Source organism: Lates calcarifer, linkage group LG13 (assembly GCF_001640805.2).
Source record: "Lates calcarifer isolate ASB-BC8 linkage group LG13, TLL_Latcal_v3, whole genome shotgun sequence".
In the NCBI taxonomy this organism is placed as follows: Eukaryota; Metazoa; Chordata; class Actinopteri; family Centropomidae; genus Lates; species Lates calcarifer.
In genome coordinates this window covers 3,443,868-3,460,502 of record NC_066845.1, presented here as the reverse complement: position 1 = coordinate 3,460,502, position 16,635 = coordinate 3,443,868, and the positions used below count along the sequence as shown (strand labels likewise).

Genomic DNA, 16,635 nt, shown 5'->3' with positions numbered 1-16,635 from the left:
TCCTACTAATATTAACCATAGAAGAAGATCATTGCTAGGTTAGCTAGCAAGCTAGCAGTTGCAAATATCACGTTTAGTTAGACGTGAGCATCAAAATGCTCCTGCGGACGGTAAGGCCGTGGTTGCTTCGTTGCCGGAGTTTACCTCGGGCTTGCACAAGACCTTACTACGCTGATAAAGTCGCTCGGCTCGGTTCTCAGCCGGACAAACAGTCGTCTGAATATCAGGTAGGTTAGCCTGCTGCTAACGTTAGCTAGCCAAACTCGGTGCTAATGTCAACGTTAACAGTTCGACTAGGTGAGGTGGCTCGCACCTGACAGGTAAGTGAAATCACGTTTAGGCCAGCTAACATTCACAAGCATTGGGACTATGATTAATTTGTCCCTTAACCACACAGAAGCTAATTCTAGCCAGTTTACTGCCTGCAAGAGGTCAAATTCTTGAGCTTTGACTGTGCTTAGCCAAGGTCTTCACATTATCACACTGCTCATAGAGCTTTTACCATACGGTTTACCATTCCTCCTGCTAATAAGTTTCAGTATTTAGACATAGCCTTTGCTACACATGTCACAGCTTAATAATTCTGCTGCCTATTTACTCCACCAACTCAATAAATGATATATTAATTTAACAATTAAGGGTGTTACTTGATGTTAAAATGATAAGAGATAATATTTCTGATAAAAACAAGATAATTGTTAGAGGGGTTTTCTGTTGGAATGCACTCGTATCCATTTGCCTCAAGTGGTCATCATTTATACAGATGAGATGTTTATAACTGGGACCACATTAGAGAAAACATAACCTTTAAAATGAGGCACTTCAGTTTTACCCAATAAACTTCTGTTGTCTCCCGAGGATATCGACTGTACTTTCTCGTAATGTTCAAAAGCTAAACAACACTTGAACCTTGCAGCATTAATAATCCCAACAGGGTGAAACCACTCAACCTCCCCAGTTTAGACTGCAGTTGAATTACTTTTGTGTGTATATAGAGAAAAGTACCTTATGTATTTCAAGTGTAAATTCATTCATGAAGGTAGAGTGGGGTATCCACATTTATATAGTAGAGAAGATGTATGTGTATATAGTTGTATGCAAAAATTTGTGCATCCCTAGGAAAACTGCATATTTGTAGTAACAGGTTTTTAGTAGGTTTAAACTTTTGGACATGCCACAATTACTGTTTGATTTCAAGAAAGAAAAAAAAGTATGTTAAAAAGTATATTTTTAACATTCTAACATCTCTGTGTAGTATGTAGTATTAAAAGTGTACATATAATTGTGAACCACATATAGGGCAAAAATCTACCATAAACAGCACCTGTTGTTCAGATGTTGTAACTGATGTAACACCAAAAAACGTCACTGGATGGCACCATGCACACATTTTTAAATATTTCCACTTTGAATAAGGACCTGCTTACAATTTACCAGCATAAACACAGATATTAAGTAAATGTATCCCACATGAAATAAGTATTATTGCACTTACTTTATTTTCCTTGTCCTTTTTCATTTCCTCTTAATAAATAAAGTTAGATGACATGTGTGTTGAGAGGGTAGTAAACTTCTCTGTTGCAAATTATATAATAGCTGACCATAACAATTTAATTATCTCCATAATCATAACATTTATTTTATTTACTATTGAGGAAAAAATCTGAGATGGTGATTGGGCAAACTAACAGAGGTGTTTTTCTCTTATATCATTTGCTTTATAATACTTGAGGTAGGTGAGTTGTTGAGTGAAGTGGTGAGTTAGGTGGTCACCTTACTTTTGGTGGAACTGATTATGTGGTAGATGGGCTGAGGTCTGTTTTGATTAAACTGTTAATTAAGTATGCGTTTCTGTTATTAATAGTTAATGGTTAACACATAGATGTTTGGGAAATCTCCCTCTGCTTTGCATAACACTCTCTGTTTTGTTGACCGAAGCCTTGAAGGCCTTGCCAACTTTTACTCTGCAGTTTCTAAATGTGATGATGTGTCTGCCACAATCTGTCATAGGTAGAAATCATATAAAGCAACAAACAAACTACCGTAATTTCCGGACTATAAGCCGCTACTTTTTTCACACGCTTTGAACCTTACGGCTTAAACAATGATTCAATTCAATTCAATTCAATTTTATTTATATAGCGCCATATCACAACAACAGTCATCTCAAGGCACTTTTCATATAGAGCAGGTCTAGACCGTACTCTTTAAAATAGGTATTTACAATGATGAGGCTAATTTATAGATTTTTACGGGCTGACGAACTTTATGCCGGCAAAACATTTAGCCTCGTTACATCAGACCAATGAAATTACCGAAAAGGTCACAGTGGACCAATGAAACTGTTCGGATTAGATCAAACGCACTCATACTAAATTCTTCATAACAGTCATTTTTCACTTAATGCACACACCGTCATGAAACACACTAAGAAATGCATATGATGCAGCTTTTAAGTTAAAGGCAATCGATCTGGCTGTCGAAAAAGGAAATAGAGCTGCTGCACGTAAGCTTGGCATCAATGAATCGATGGTGAGACGTTGGAGACGGCAGCGTGAATGTGTAAATATCTCATGTTACAACGTAGACACCTGCGGCTTATAGACAAGTGCCTATATATATATATATATATATATATATATATATATGTACATTTTTTTTCTTTTTAAATTTAGTGTGGGTGCGGCTTATATTCATGTGCGCTCAATAGTCCGGAAATTACGGTAAATAACGATGTAGTACTCTTGTTTTTCAGGAGAATTATGACCGAATGAAAGTTCTCATTGATGAACTGAAAAGCCGGACAGAGAAGATTAAATTGGGTAGGTGTACGCACATGATACAGTAGACACTACACCAAAGTTAAATTTATCACTTGTTTTAATTCCAACTGCGAAAATTAGTGTCATAGTTCAGGCAGTCTGGGTAATGAAATTGTTGACAAAACACTTTTACTTACCCCATATTTGTTTTGGTAAAACTGAAGGGTAAAAACTCTAAGCTCTTATACTGTGTGCGCACAGTGCTGATAAGGCATCTAACTACAGGTAGATTACAGCATAGTGAATTTCTTGACAGACCATACTATTCAAAGTGATCTCAAATTGTTTGCTAACAAGCTATTTATTTTTATTAATCCAGGGGGTGGAGAAAAAGCCAGAAGACTTCACACTTCTCGTGGGAAGCTGCTTCCTAGAGAGCGTATAGACAGACTGCTGGATCCAGGGTAGTACATGTACTTCTTTCTTTAGTTTTGATAGATTAAAAATTCATGGCTGAGGCATACTGAGGAAACCAGATACATAAAGTTTGTAGTGCTCTGGTTTGATGTGATTATACAAACTGTAGTGCAAGTAGTTTAAATGTCTGATGCTATACACACACTTCCCTGTGGGCTGAGAACAGTAGAAGGAGGATAGCATTGCTGCTCATCTTACTGTTTCCTCTAGCACCCTTAAATAATCTATCATCCCTGCAAAAATCGTGCTTTCATGCTAAAAACTATGAACATCCCAAGTGTAAAGGTGTTATTTTAAATTGCAAGCCTGTACATTTCTCCTCCTACATTTTCAAATGCACTGTTTTACATAGTTTTTTTCCATTTGGTTTTCTGACAGGACCCCTTTCTTAGAGTTCTCTCAGTTTGCAGCATATGAGCTGTATGGAAAAGAGGAAGTACCAGCAGGTGGTATAATTACAGGGATTGGGCGGGTTTCAGGGTAAGCACTATGAACATCCTCCTGTGTTTACCTGCTAAGCTGTAGAGATGTAATTATATGCACATTATCTATATATGCAAGGCAGTTGAAAAAGCAGCATCAATGGAAAAAAGTAACACCTGCACACTGACTGACTTACTTTTTTCATTAATACCTCTTAATCTGTCACAGTATGAGATCTTAAATACTCAAAAACCTACATGTTGGTCGCAGCAGATATTTCTGCTAAAACAGACTACAGAATAAAATTGAATTTTAAGTCACTGGTTCTGCCTCTAAATGCAGAAAAATGATCCTAAACTGGCTGCAAAATATTCAAATGTATGAGTTTATGATAATTACATGGAGTGTTAATTTAATCTTTGTGACTTGTAATTAGATTTTTGTTTAATTTCCTGTGAATTTTCACCTGAGTGCTCCAGCATCAGACAAATTTGAGTGTTTTTTTTTCATAGGGTGGAATGTGTTATTGTTGCAAATGATGCCACAGTCAAAGGGGGAACATACTACCCAATTACAGTGAAGAAGCACCTTCGTGCACAAGAGATAGCCCAGCAGAATCATTTACCATGCATTTACTTAGGTGAGTATATATAGATTTATAAGGGTTTTGTAAAACAAAGTATGTTTATCTACAAAAGGGGAAAATATTAAAAGAGTTTTTCACTTTCAAAACCACAATTAAATATATAAATATGAAAGTCATGCTGAAAATAGAGAGAAACATTGTATATCAGTAGCTCTATTGAGCTTACTAGAAGTTTTATCTATCAATTATTTAATTCTGTAACTTGGTCAACCAGGTCTCCTCTGCAGTTGTTCCAAAGTCAAAGAACCCTTTGGGGAGAATCTTCATAGTTGTTTTTTAGTGTAGACATGTGACATCCCAGAAGGCCATGGTTGTGAGCTGCAGGCTGCAGTTCATATAAGGGAAGATAAAGTGTCTGTAATCTAGCCAGAGGCCAGATTTTTATAATAATCCATGAGTTCTCAAAATATCTCAACATTCTTGTCTCCTTCAGTGGATTCTGGAGGAGCCAATCTGCCCAGACAGGCAGATGTCTTTCCAGACAGAGATCATTTTGGACGCATCTTCTACAACCAGGCCAGGCTGTCCTCAGAGGGAATAGCACAGGTGATATTTAGGTTCTCATTGTAGTTCAGGTGTTGATCACATAATGCACTTAACAGCAGCATGATGGGGCTTCATAATTCACTAGTCTCTTATTGGTCACTGTCTTGTACTATGACCTGTTGTTGTTATCTTGGATGGTATACTTGTTCTGTTTTAAAAAATTGTGCCTTGATTCTCGCCAAAAACGCCTTGATCTATAGATTAGATCTTAAAAGCTGAAAGGGTTGTCTGAAAAATTATATCAGAGAGCAGAGATGGTAAATTTAAATGAACTGCACTGCTGTGGGTTATACATCTTTTCATTGTCTGCAGGCAACTAAAATCCATCTTGCTATTGACTATTTAAAAGAGACATTTTTGTGTTTAAAAACAAAACAAAAACAAGACTGTCTGGATGAGAGCTGATAAGTGCAGTGGGTGCTGGTGAGAAGCCAGGTCTTGCTCATGTCTCACATCTCTCTGGTAAACCCAGGAGTGATAAACACAGCAGAATATATTCATACTTCACTTCACCAAACAGAATGCCCATTAATTCATGCTAATACCGTCTCTGCAGGTGATTAACATTGCATGTTATTGCTGGATTTTCATTCCGTTGCATCTGTTCTTTTTTCTCTCTGCTGTAGTATTTAGTATACCACCAGATTTGCCACTAGGTTGCTGTATTAGAATTTAAAATTTCAGTTGCTAGTATCCATAACATTCTTGGTAATCGCACTCACCATTTAAATCTTAACTGAAAGGGCCATGATCGGGTGTAGAATCAAATCTGAGTCTGAGTTCTTATTGGTTCAGTCAAATGTGACACTACTCTTAAAGCTAAGTTGTCCTCAGAGTAAATAGTTGTTATTCCACTGTTATATCACGTGAATTTGATGTCAGAGCTTTCATGTCTTTCTGGTGTGGTACATGTTTTGAAAACCACTTCATTCTTTTTCTTTGCTGTTTCAGGTAGCTGTTGTGATGGGCTCCTGCACTGCTGGAGGAGCATATGTGCCAGCCATGGCAGATGAAAGCATCATTGTGCGGAAGCAAGGAACCATTTTCCTTGGAGGACCTCCACTGGTTTGTTAAGTTTTCCATCAGAAATTCAGATACCAATTAGATGTCATGAAAAACACAGCAGAAATACTTTGTTTGTTATTTCAGTTTTGTTGAGAATCTCTGTGTGTTGGTTTTTTGACAGGTCAAAGCTGCCACTGGAGAAGAAGTTTCTGCAGAGGACCTTGGTGGTGCTGATCTTCACTGCAAGTATGAAATTGACAGCACTTTACATGACATTAGGCATTACATCAGGATTTGTTTTTCACTTAGATCTCAGTTATTTATAAATTATTTTACAACACAACAAAACAGTCAATTCACATTTACAAATTAAAATAATCTAGTTTTGGAAAAAATGTATTCATATCTCTTGGTTCAGAGTGGATTGGAATTTGTGCATCACCATTTAATTTCTTTTGTATTGATGAAGCACATGCTTCTGTCAGTGTTATTATTTTAGGTAATGATGTATGTGCTGTAATAATTTCACGGTGATTGATTTGTTGCTTATTTTACAGAAAATCTGGTGTGACCGATCACTACGCTTTAGACGATAATCATGCGCTTCATTTGGCAAGAAAGACAGTGCGGAGCCTCAACTACAGGAAAAATATTGAGGTCAGTCCAGTAATTACAATCATTAACAGTCACATTTTATCATTCATCAAGTTGTCATGTCTGTATTTTCTGTTGACACTGAGCCCGTTTTGTATTTTTCAGGTCACCACAGAACCCACTGAAGCCCCTCTCTACCCTGCTGATGAACTCTATGGCATAGTTGGAGATAACCTGAAACGCAACTTTGATGTCAGAGAGGTATATGTCGAGTTTGCTGTAACTTTTCTTCAGAAGGAGAGAGATTGTAGGCTATATTTTTCAGCTGTCACTTTTTAAACTGTAATATACTTGATAAGGTACTACATGGGATTAAATAACAGTCAATTTAAAGTCATTACTTCTCCACTCAGACCCTTACAAAGATATTATACAATACCCTTTGTGTAATATGTGTTTTGCAGAGCATTACCATTAATTAATAGACTTGCTGAGTATTACCATTAGAAAACAAGATTTACAGAACATAGACACTGTGTTTTATACTTGGATTTAATGAATAATACAAACAAACCTGTACTACAGAAAGCACTTTAAACAATATTTAGCTGTCAGGTCTCTCTGTCGGGAGCTGAGTCGATAATGTATGACTGGCATCAATCACTTGTTTTTGCTCTCTCTGGCAGTGCTTGCCAGATGTTCTCATTTGGTTTAAACAGTGTGCCTTTGATTCTTGATGTAGACCCAGGAGCAAGAATTACTGCTAACTCTACAGAGGTCAAAGTGTTTGTAGTGCAGAGTAGTGTAGAGTGGTATTGGCAGTTCATTTAGGATGCAAGATCAACCGACTGCTCCCTCTTTACAGGAGTTTTTCCACTGTAATAGCCTTTTCAACACTGCTTGACTTTAAATCACTGCAGTTAAATCACTTGAGCAAAAACAGTTTAAGCTGTCAGTCTGGCGATATTATATATTTTTCTTATTTTTAAGATTTCCTATTAAAAGACCAAAACCAGTAATGAATTTATACCTTATTCCTCTGTGCTACTGATCTCTGCTGTTGTCCAAAAGCTATTAAAACACATCAATGAGCCACACTGTTGCACTTCATGACATGTTCATTCATAACCATGAGCATTGGCATTTTAGTTTATTTTGACTAGATTGAACATGCAGGGTCCTTTTGCTATAACTACTTACTACCACCAAATTGGTGGCTGGAAGTAGTTTCCAAGAAATGCACTGTTTACTCCTGTTCAGATAAAAACTAAACTTTTTTTTTTTTTTTTTTTTTAAAGAAACTTTATATGTGTGACTCATTAGAAAAAATTAAATCTTCAGTAGAAATGAATGGGCCTTTGAACTTTGAACAAAATACTGAATATTGCTAGCCTTTTAACACACACAGATGTCAGATACACATACTTTGAAACAGACAAAAAAACATGTTTTATTTTAGTTACACAAGTCTGTTCTGTTTTCTGTTACTAGCCCTCTTGTTTTTTGTGGCTTTGCTGATCTTTCTAACTTTAGTGTATTTATGTGATTGCAGGTCATTGCCAGAATTGTAGATGGCAGCAAATTTGATGAGTTCAAGGCTTTCTATGGAGACACACTTGTTACAGGTAAGTGAAATTTTTGAATTTTGAAACTTTTTTATTTTCAATTTCTTCAACACCGAGGAATATGTTTTCTTTTTGGCCTCTGGAATCCACCAGCCTTACTATTTTACATCCAATCTCTGCTTCTCCAGGATTTTCAAGAATTTTTGGTTATCCTGTTGGAATCATTGGAAACAACGGAGTCTTGTTTTCAGAGTCTGCAAAAAAGGTAAATATCCTTTGTACCCAAAGATGACTGAAACACTTAAAATGAGTGTTCCCTAAAGAATGAACATGGATTCCTGCTCACAGTATCTCCACCTAAAACCTAAAATCTACATCGTACAAATAACAAAAGGTTCAGATTGTACATCAGTGGTTGTGTGATTTCATGAACACATATAAGGTATGCAAGTGTAACAATGCTCGTGATCATTTTGAGTTTTCAAAAGAGTAATCATTGTACTGGTTATCTGCCTCTCAAACTCTCAGTATTGAAGCGGTTTAGATAGTGTTCTCCACAGAGATTTGCTGCTTACAATACTGAATACCAGTATTTCTCTCTTGAGGGAGCTTTAGTGTTCATAGACGGTTTGTGCTGACCCTTCACAGTCAAGACGCCCAGTTTCTCTCTTACAATAAGCTCTCAAATTGCACTTGTCTGGGCCATCTCATGAGTGTGCTGATGAATGGCATTGTAATAACATAGCATTTAGAGACCATGCACAAGGGACAATCATAATTTTCATTTAATATAATTCACTTAATTTGCAAGCCAATCTGCCGTGAACAGAGCTGAACTTTACGCCGTCTTCGGAAAGATGAGGGGCTGAATTTGTGATTATAGACTAATAAGTTTTTCAAACACATCTTGAATTAGATTACAAGCTTGACCGGAGAAAAAAAAAAAGGTTTCTTTGATTCGTTTTCTCTTTGAAGTCTCAATATGACAGTATGAACATTGGTTATCTCACCAGTGTAATTACTGGTGAAAGGGACTGACACAGTGCTTCAGACAGACACAGATGTGGAACAGACATGCTCAGAAAGCATATCCAAGAAAAATCAATACAGCACCTGCATTTTGAGATGCATTTTTGAGACACGCTGTCATCACTTAAGACATGCCCGGGCTTCTATTATGCTAACTGTTAAATTGTTAAAAGCTTTTCCCAGGTATTCATGTTTGTGTAAAGGAGAGGTAACAGAGAAAAGATTAGATTTCTTTTGTTGTGCACACATTTGGGAGCAAACTGACGGATCATTTCTCACCAAGTGACAGTTTCTAATAGACAGTCGTCTTTCACATTGTCTCCAACTCCTGTTTACACTTTGCAGTGCGAGGCAGGCTGCATCACTGAAAGAAAGCCTGTAGAGGAAACTGCCAAAATAAAGAAAACACCTGAGTAATTCAGCAATACAAAGTATATGGAAATGAGGCGTCTCCTCACAGTGCACAGTCTTTTGTGCTTGTTTGCCTGTGCAATAGCTGCTGGCAGCTTTTGCTGTGAATTTTCCTGGCAAGACAGAAGGCCATTCAGCTCTTTCATTTCAAAGTAAAATCTGGCAAATATAAAGCCAGTGTGAAGCCAGATGACCTCCCTCACAAGCTGATAAGTTTCTGTCCTGACTGGTCTCGTCTCAGATGAAGATGATGATTAAGGTGAGGCCAACTGATCGCAGGACACACACTTGAAGAATGGTTTATGAGCACAAAAAAATTGTCAATTTTTAAGCCAGGCTTTGTTTTGGTCACCAGATATCAAACAGATTGATCACCTGGGGAGTTTAAGAGCAACATTTTGGGAAGCATTTTGCAAGTTCTCAGCTATTTGTGAAAGGCACAATCTCAACAAGAAATCCAGACAGTCTAGTTTCTGTGTGCAATTGCTCGTACACCTCTAGTAACTCAAGCAGTTCACTGTTTACACTTGTGTGCTTTGAATATTCTATATTAGATAGTTACACTGCTGTTTCTTTTGTCAGTTCATTTAAAGTTTATATTCTGGTTTATTTCTTGAGATACAAAGTAAAATAAATCTTTACTATCCTTATTTTTAATATTTTTCTTTTCTTTTCAGGGGACACATTTCATCGAGTTGTGTTGCCAGCGAAACATTCCACTTATTTTTCTACAAAACATAACAGGTCAGTGGGAATTCATAATGGCTGGGGTTTGGGGCTTATCTGAGATTCTGTCCTGTAGTGGTTTTGTTTTCAGATAAATTTGTGTTTGTTTACACATTTATTTCACTTATTTTGTATTTATTTTATTCTTTTATTTAACTAATGAGGGGTTATCTCATTTTATACTTCCATCACCCCCATCAATCCAGAATGAAAAATAATAAAAGGATATCAATTATTATCTAAGGAGTAGAATAAGTGTGAAAAAGATTGCATCAGTGTTGTGGCTTTAATGGAGGAGCCTGGTGAACCTTTTATTTAATTCAAGCATGTACTTCCATAATTTACAATTTACATCATCATCAGATCATATGACATAATGCACAAATCTTTCTCCAGCAATCTCTCTGTCTTACTTGTTACTCACTAATGATTTATTTTTAACACACTTAGACTTTTCCCCTTGAGATAACAAAACACACTCTCACTCAACCCAATTTTTATTTGCAATCTCTCTCCATTTCCATCTCAGGCTTCATGGTTGGTAGAGAGTATGAAGCGGGAGGAATCGCCAAGGATGGAGCCAAGATGGTAACTGCAGTTGCCTGCGCCAATGTACCCAAGATTACCGTTATCATTGGAGGGTCCTATGGTGCTGGAAACTATGGCATGTGCGGCAGAGCCTACAGGTATGAAAAGGTTCAGGAGTGGTCTGTGGCAGCACTGGTAACATCGCCAAAGACCAATATATGCACTATATATAAATATGCTTTTGAGTTTGTGTAGCAATATGCATCAGGTGCCCTTGGATTTTTACATCTAGGTGGAAGTGACCCTTTTTAACAGCAGGAAAAGAGGCTTTTAGATTTGAATCTTGTAACTGAAAAAACATGTTAAAACATCCATTTGAATCAGAATCTTCCAGCACTGTCTACCACACCTTGCGTTAGATATTGTCTCTCAACAGTATTGGTTCTACAGCTTTTATCACTAATTTAGTAGTGTTTAGTAGTGATTATAGTATAATGAATTCTCCCCAAGATCCCGACAGAATTTGATATGTAAAATCAGTACCTTTCATTGGAAAGTACATGGTAATAAAAGTCACATGTATTTTGCTCTTGCTCCCTTTTGTTTTCCATCATTTTAAATACATTTAGAAAACTTGTGGTAAGCAATCTCCTGTGAAATTTTTAAATAAGCACACTAGAAAATTTATGCTTGTACTCTCCTTTAGTTTGACTTTTTGAATTATTGAGGATTACCTAAGTGGTACTTTTCCCAGCCAAAGTACTCATAAGTCATGTTTTGCCGTAGTTGTCGTCATTTGGTATTAGATCTTCATTACTGCAGATTCATTTTTTGTGGTCTCATTAGTTGTGCATCTGTAGTGTAGCTGACTAATGCGGTTTAGAAAACACAAGAAAATTTACACTCTCTGTTCCTCTTCTTGCAGCCCCCGATTCCTGTACATGTGGCCAAATTCCCGAATATCTGTTATGGGTGGTGAGCAGGCAGCGACTGTCCTGGCCACCATCACTAAGGATCAGAGGGCACGCGAGGGAAAGGAGGTAATGATTCACATTCATCATCCCATCTGTACTTCACTGGAAAGGTTTAAATTAGCTTTGGTGGATTTGCTGCCAAAAGCATAAACATTATGAAAAACACTTTTCTTTCAGTAATGGTTTGACATGGCACTTAATACAAGGATAAAATTATATCAGTGTGAAGTGTTACAGTGATGACTTATCCTGAATAGTGCAGTCATCAAATGGATGTAATTAAACTGTGTCAGGTGTGCTGTTATGGGTGTATTAAGAGTGCATTAATAGCTTCAGAATGACACCTCATATACCTCAACCTGATGGCAGGCATTTCAGTCAGTGATGTTTAAGATGGTTCAACAATTTAAAGCATGATAACGACTGAAAACAGAGCACAAACTAATTGTGGGTTAAGTTGTTTTTTTTACTGTTTTTGTTCCACTTGTCTTCCCAGTTGAGAACACTGATGAAGACTTGAGAGCTTTTTTCAGATGTAGTCAGCAATACCAATCAAAACAAATTTCATGAAGTATACAAGACAAGTCCCATCATTCATTTCATTCTGCCAGTATATCAGCTGGACTGTGGCAGTTAGAGCATCTTTATATTCTGTAATGTGTTGTGTTTGGGAGAGAAACAGGGCAGAGTCGTGAGAGGGATTTAAATGTAATCCTTCTCATTTGATTGGATCGCTCAAAAGTGGGAGTTTCTTAGTGATTGCAGCAACAAAGATATGGAGATTTAGAGGACTGTTGGCCTCCACCCACACCTCCTTCACCCACAGTGTTACATCAGGAGGTGGTGGACGAGGGAGAAATGAATAAAATAGACAACCTTGCTCTTTTGAAAATGTAATACCAATGTGTGCCAAACACACACCTCTGACCCATGTCATCACTCTGCTAGCTGCTGCAACCCACAATCTAATGCTTTAGTGTCTGTAAATGATGGGTAGGGTTAGTTTGTCACACCAAATCACATTTGTTTGCATAAATTAAATGTAACCTCCCCCGAGTTGAAGATTAGTCATTTAAGAACACTAACATTTTTCACAGGAAGAAAAATGAGAGGGATTTTGATTTAAAGATCCTCAAAAATATTCATTTTTTGGCATATATTTACAATATACCAAAAATAATTCACACAAAGACACAGGATTAGAAGTTGGAAAATGTTTTCTCTGTATTTAACCAGCAAACAGTGTACACTCAGCTGCCAGTTAATTTGGTCGTCATAGGGACCAAACTAATGCAGCCTGACACCGCAGCCTTGCAATAAATCATATTTTCTTGACTGTTATAATAATCAGTTTAATGCTGCAGCAATTATTTGGCCAGTTGATCGATTGTTAGTTGATTAGTCCATTGACAAAAACATTAACTGGCAATCGTTTCAGTCATTTTTCAAGCAAAAATACCACGTTTGCTGGTTCTAACTTCTCAGTTGTCATTTTGGACCGCCCGTTGAACAACACAATCAATCAAAATAGATTGCTACCAGATGTGGGAAATTTTAATGTCTTTTTTGTTTACAGAATGATTAATTGATAAATAATGGGCAGATCAATTACTAATGAAAATATTCAGTAATTGCAGACCAAAATCAGTTTTTCTTTAAACAGTTTCAGAAGTATAGTTTCAACTGAAGCTTTATTTTGGAAGATGTAGTTTGTGCTACTATTGAATTGTACTGCTTTACATTGAGAGGTTTCTAATATTCTATTCACCCCATTTATATCAATAAGGGTAGACTGGAAGTACTGAAAAAAAATACAGTATTGACTCAACATTTTCATCATACTCAGTATTTTCACAAGGATTGACTCATTATTTTTAAGCCAAGGACGCCAGCTTCCATGACAAATGAAATTGCTTTGTACACTTGAGACAACCTTTTAAAATCCCATTGGCGCTGGTCCTTACTGCACTGTGTTTAAATGGATATGACTGTAAACTTTTTTACCTTTGTTCAGTTAGCTTTAGCAAACCTATCACTTCTGTTGTTTGATTTATTCACAGTTCACAGCAGAGCAAGAGGCTGCCATGAAAGAGCCAATAGTGCGGCGGTTTGAAGAGGAAGGCAGCCCATACTACTCTAGTGCCAGGTAAGTCATGATACATCATACCTCAGGTCTCAGACAGTGTGGTGTGGTAAAATGAGGCACTGCAAAGCTGTAACTGTGAAGTTTGTGTCAGTAAGTCATCCCAGTTTTACATACTGGTATCTAGAGAAGATGTTCTGTCCTCTGTCGAATGACAATATTGGGTAAAGGTGGAGAACAAACAAGCCACCAACATTTGTGTCTAATTTATTTCATTTATTTTAAAATTGTTTCAATACATCATGTGATCCTGTTTTTCCAAGAGCTGGAAAAACCACAACAAAACTCTTCATGCATGAGAAGTGATGCTGTTATGTGTTTTCAAGTGTATTTCTTCTCCATTAGATGTCCTGTCGTTTTGCTAATATGAGCCATCTTTGGTTTTCATTAAGTCCTGTGGGCTATTTTCATGCTGTATGTGAGCAGAGCACATGTCACATGATGGAGTTCTTACAAGCAGTCATATGGTGGAAAATTGTGCGTGTATGTTTTGATGCTGGGAGACAATTCAAGCGCTAAAATTAGGCAGGGAAAGGGCCTCACTGAGTTTTGAGAATCTCTTTTACAGGAGTGTCCTGGCCAACATAAAGAGCATAAAACATAGAGGTTTCAAAATATATAACACAGACTGGCAATGAATTAGATAAAATATCGAGAGAACAATCAAAATTCACAAGAGATCACATAAGATCAAAATTATTTTAAACAGACAAAAAGCTGTTAGATGTCTAACAAGAAACATCTTGCCTTCACCAGCCATGATCCTGTGGATAACTCTATAAATAGAGGATATTATCACATCTGTTGTAGGGATAATACCAACAGGAAATGGAGAAACTGATGTGTTCTGCTAAAGGGAAGGATGAAAATAATTGTTGTTTCTACCAGTAATGACCTGTAATCACGGCCCCATTAAAGACACTGACTAATAATAATAATGACAAGGTACCCTGTTAGCATTTAACCATTGTGTGTAAATCAATAATACATGAACCCATTTATATCAAAATTGCTGCCATTAGATCAATTAGTTGATCAGTCATTTTAACAAGCAAAAATCCCAAACATTTGCTGTATCAAGCTTCTCTTCTCAAATATGAGGATTTTCTGCTTTTCTTTGTCTGTTATGATAATCGGTTAAATATATTTGCGTTATGGAGTATTGGCTGGTCAAAACAAGCATTTTGAAGATGTCACTTTGGGCTGTTGGAAATTACAATGACATATTTTGCTGTCTTTGACATTTTACAGGCTAAATGATAATTTGCTAATCAAGAAAATAATCAGATTAATTGATCAAATAATCATTGGTTGCAACCCCACTGGCCATCTATCTATAGACTGAAATGGATGTGGAGAAATTGAGAATAAAAATAAACAAAATAAATAATTAAGTGTAAGATTTTCATAGAATTAGAATCAACATTATAGCCATTAGTATGGTACACAAGGCTCAAAATCATTGTGACTGATAATAGAAAACATTGCTTTGATCTTGGCTGATGGTGGAAAATAGGATTGGGCTCAGAAAAAAAGCTGATCTGAAAAGAGGTAGGAAAAAACCTCTATAAGGGTATTAAAACTGCAAGATGAATGAGCAAATTATACAGGGAGAGGAACACAAAATCCTGCCACTCTATTAAAGTAAGTGATAATAGACCTGCACAGGTGCTACAAGAAGCATCAGATGAGTGAGGTGTAATGTGCCGTCTAATAAAGTGTTGCACTTTTATTGCTTTTTGCAGACTGTGGGATGACGGGATTATTGATCCTGCAGATACTCGTCTGGTTTTGGGACTGAGTCTCAGTGCAGCTCTGAATGCACCAACGAAGAAGACACATTTTGGAGTGTTCAGGATGTAATATTAATTTAGCCTGTACAGGTGTAGACCTCAGACCTAACCAGAGTTGTACCTATACTAGTCTTTGTAGTTTTATTTCTGATGTGTCACCAGATTAACAAAAAGTAACAAACACAGAAAAAAACACTACCCACAGGTGTGGAATCGCACAGTCTTAGATACTTGGGGGTGTGATTGTGGGACATTTCTACTGTGAGGTTGTGCCTTAAATGTTACTGTTCCAGTGTAAATGAAACTGTAGTTAAACAACTGTTTCCTTTGATGAATTGGATTTTTTAAAAATCAAATACTGTAAATGTTAAATTAAAAAATGTGAAAATATGAATGCTGAACTGTATAATGGTCTGTCTTTTTGTTCAAGAGTGTTAACAGTGTCTGATTGAGAAATATCAGAGAAAAAAATGATCATAAGGGGGCACTGTTTAGCCATAAATATCTCACTGAAGTCTGGAGGAATGGTACATGCACACTTGACATTTTTCAAACTAAGTGCTTTTTAGATAACATATACTGCTGTTCTGATATTGACAGGAGCTGTTTTGAGGAAAGTAATACCAAAATAAAGGTTTTTGAAGATGTCCAAGTTCAATGCAGTTAACTGTAATGCACACCTATCGCTTGTCTGGAGACACTAGTGGGTGTATTACGCCTTCTATGTTAGACGTCTGTTTCCTTCTCATTTTTATTGTTGTGCAAATGTTGTGTTATGGTGAGGGGGAATAGGATGTGATCTTACAGAGCATGACTGTGTACCAAAGCTGAGCTCCAGAGGGAGGGTGTTTAACTTTACCAGCTGGCCACCCCTCTCTTTCCCTCCCTTTTTCCTTTCCCTTTTGTCAATTTATCTTTAACTGAACATGTTGCACACAGTTGGTATGCTCACATATTAGTATAAGACATCTGAGTTCACTTTGGCAACAAGTGATGCTTTTTTTCCTTCTTTT

The 16,635-nt window shown here is 36.9% G+C and overlaps 1 protein-coding gene across 1 annotated transcript; it reads left to right on the top strand.

The window, feature by feature from the left end:
- On the top strand, window positions 1-16,016 carry mccc2 (methylcrotonyl-CoA carboxylase subunit 2). Its single transcript, XM_018672988.2, has 17 exons — window positions 1-227; window positions 2,756-2,822; window positions 3,142-3,226; window positions 3,618-3,719; window positions 4,175-4,302; window positions 4,742-4,854; window positions 5,806-5,919; window positions 6,041-6,105; window positions 6,417-6,516; window positions 6,619-6,714; window positions 8,006-8,078; window positions 8,207-8,283; window positions 10,136-10,202; window positions 10,714-10,870; window positions 11,638-11,752; window positions 13,747-13,832; window positions 15,575-16,016. The coding sequence occupies exons 1-17, from the start codon at window positions 96-98 to the stop codon at window positions 15,690-15,692; spliced, it is 1,695 nt and encodes a 564-aa protein (XP_018528504.1). The 5' UTR covers window positions 1-95; the 3' UTR covers window positions 15,693-16,016.
- The last annotated feature ends 619 nt before the right edge of the window (window positions 16,017-16,635 follow it).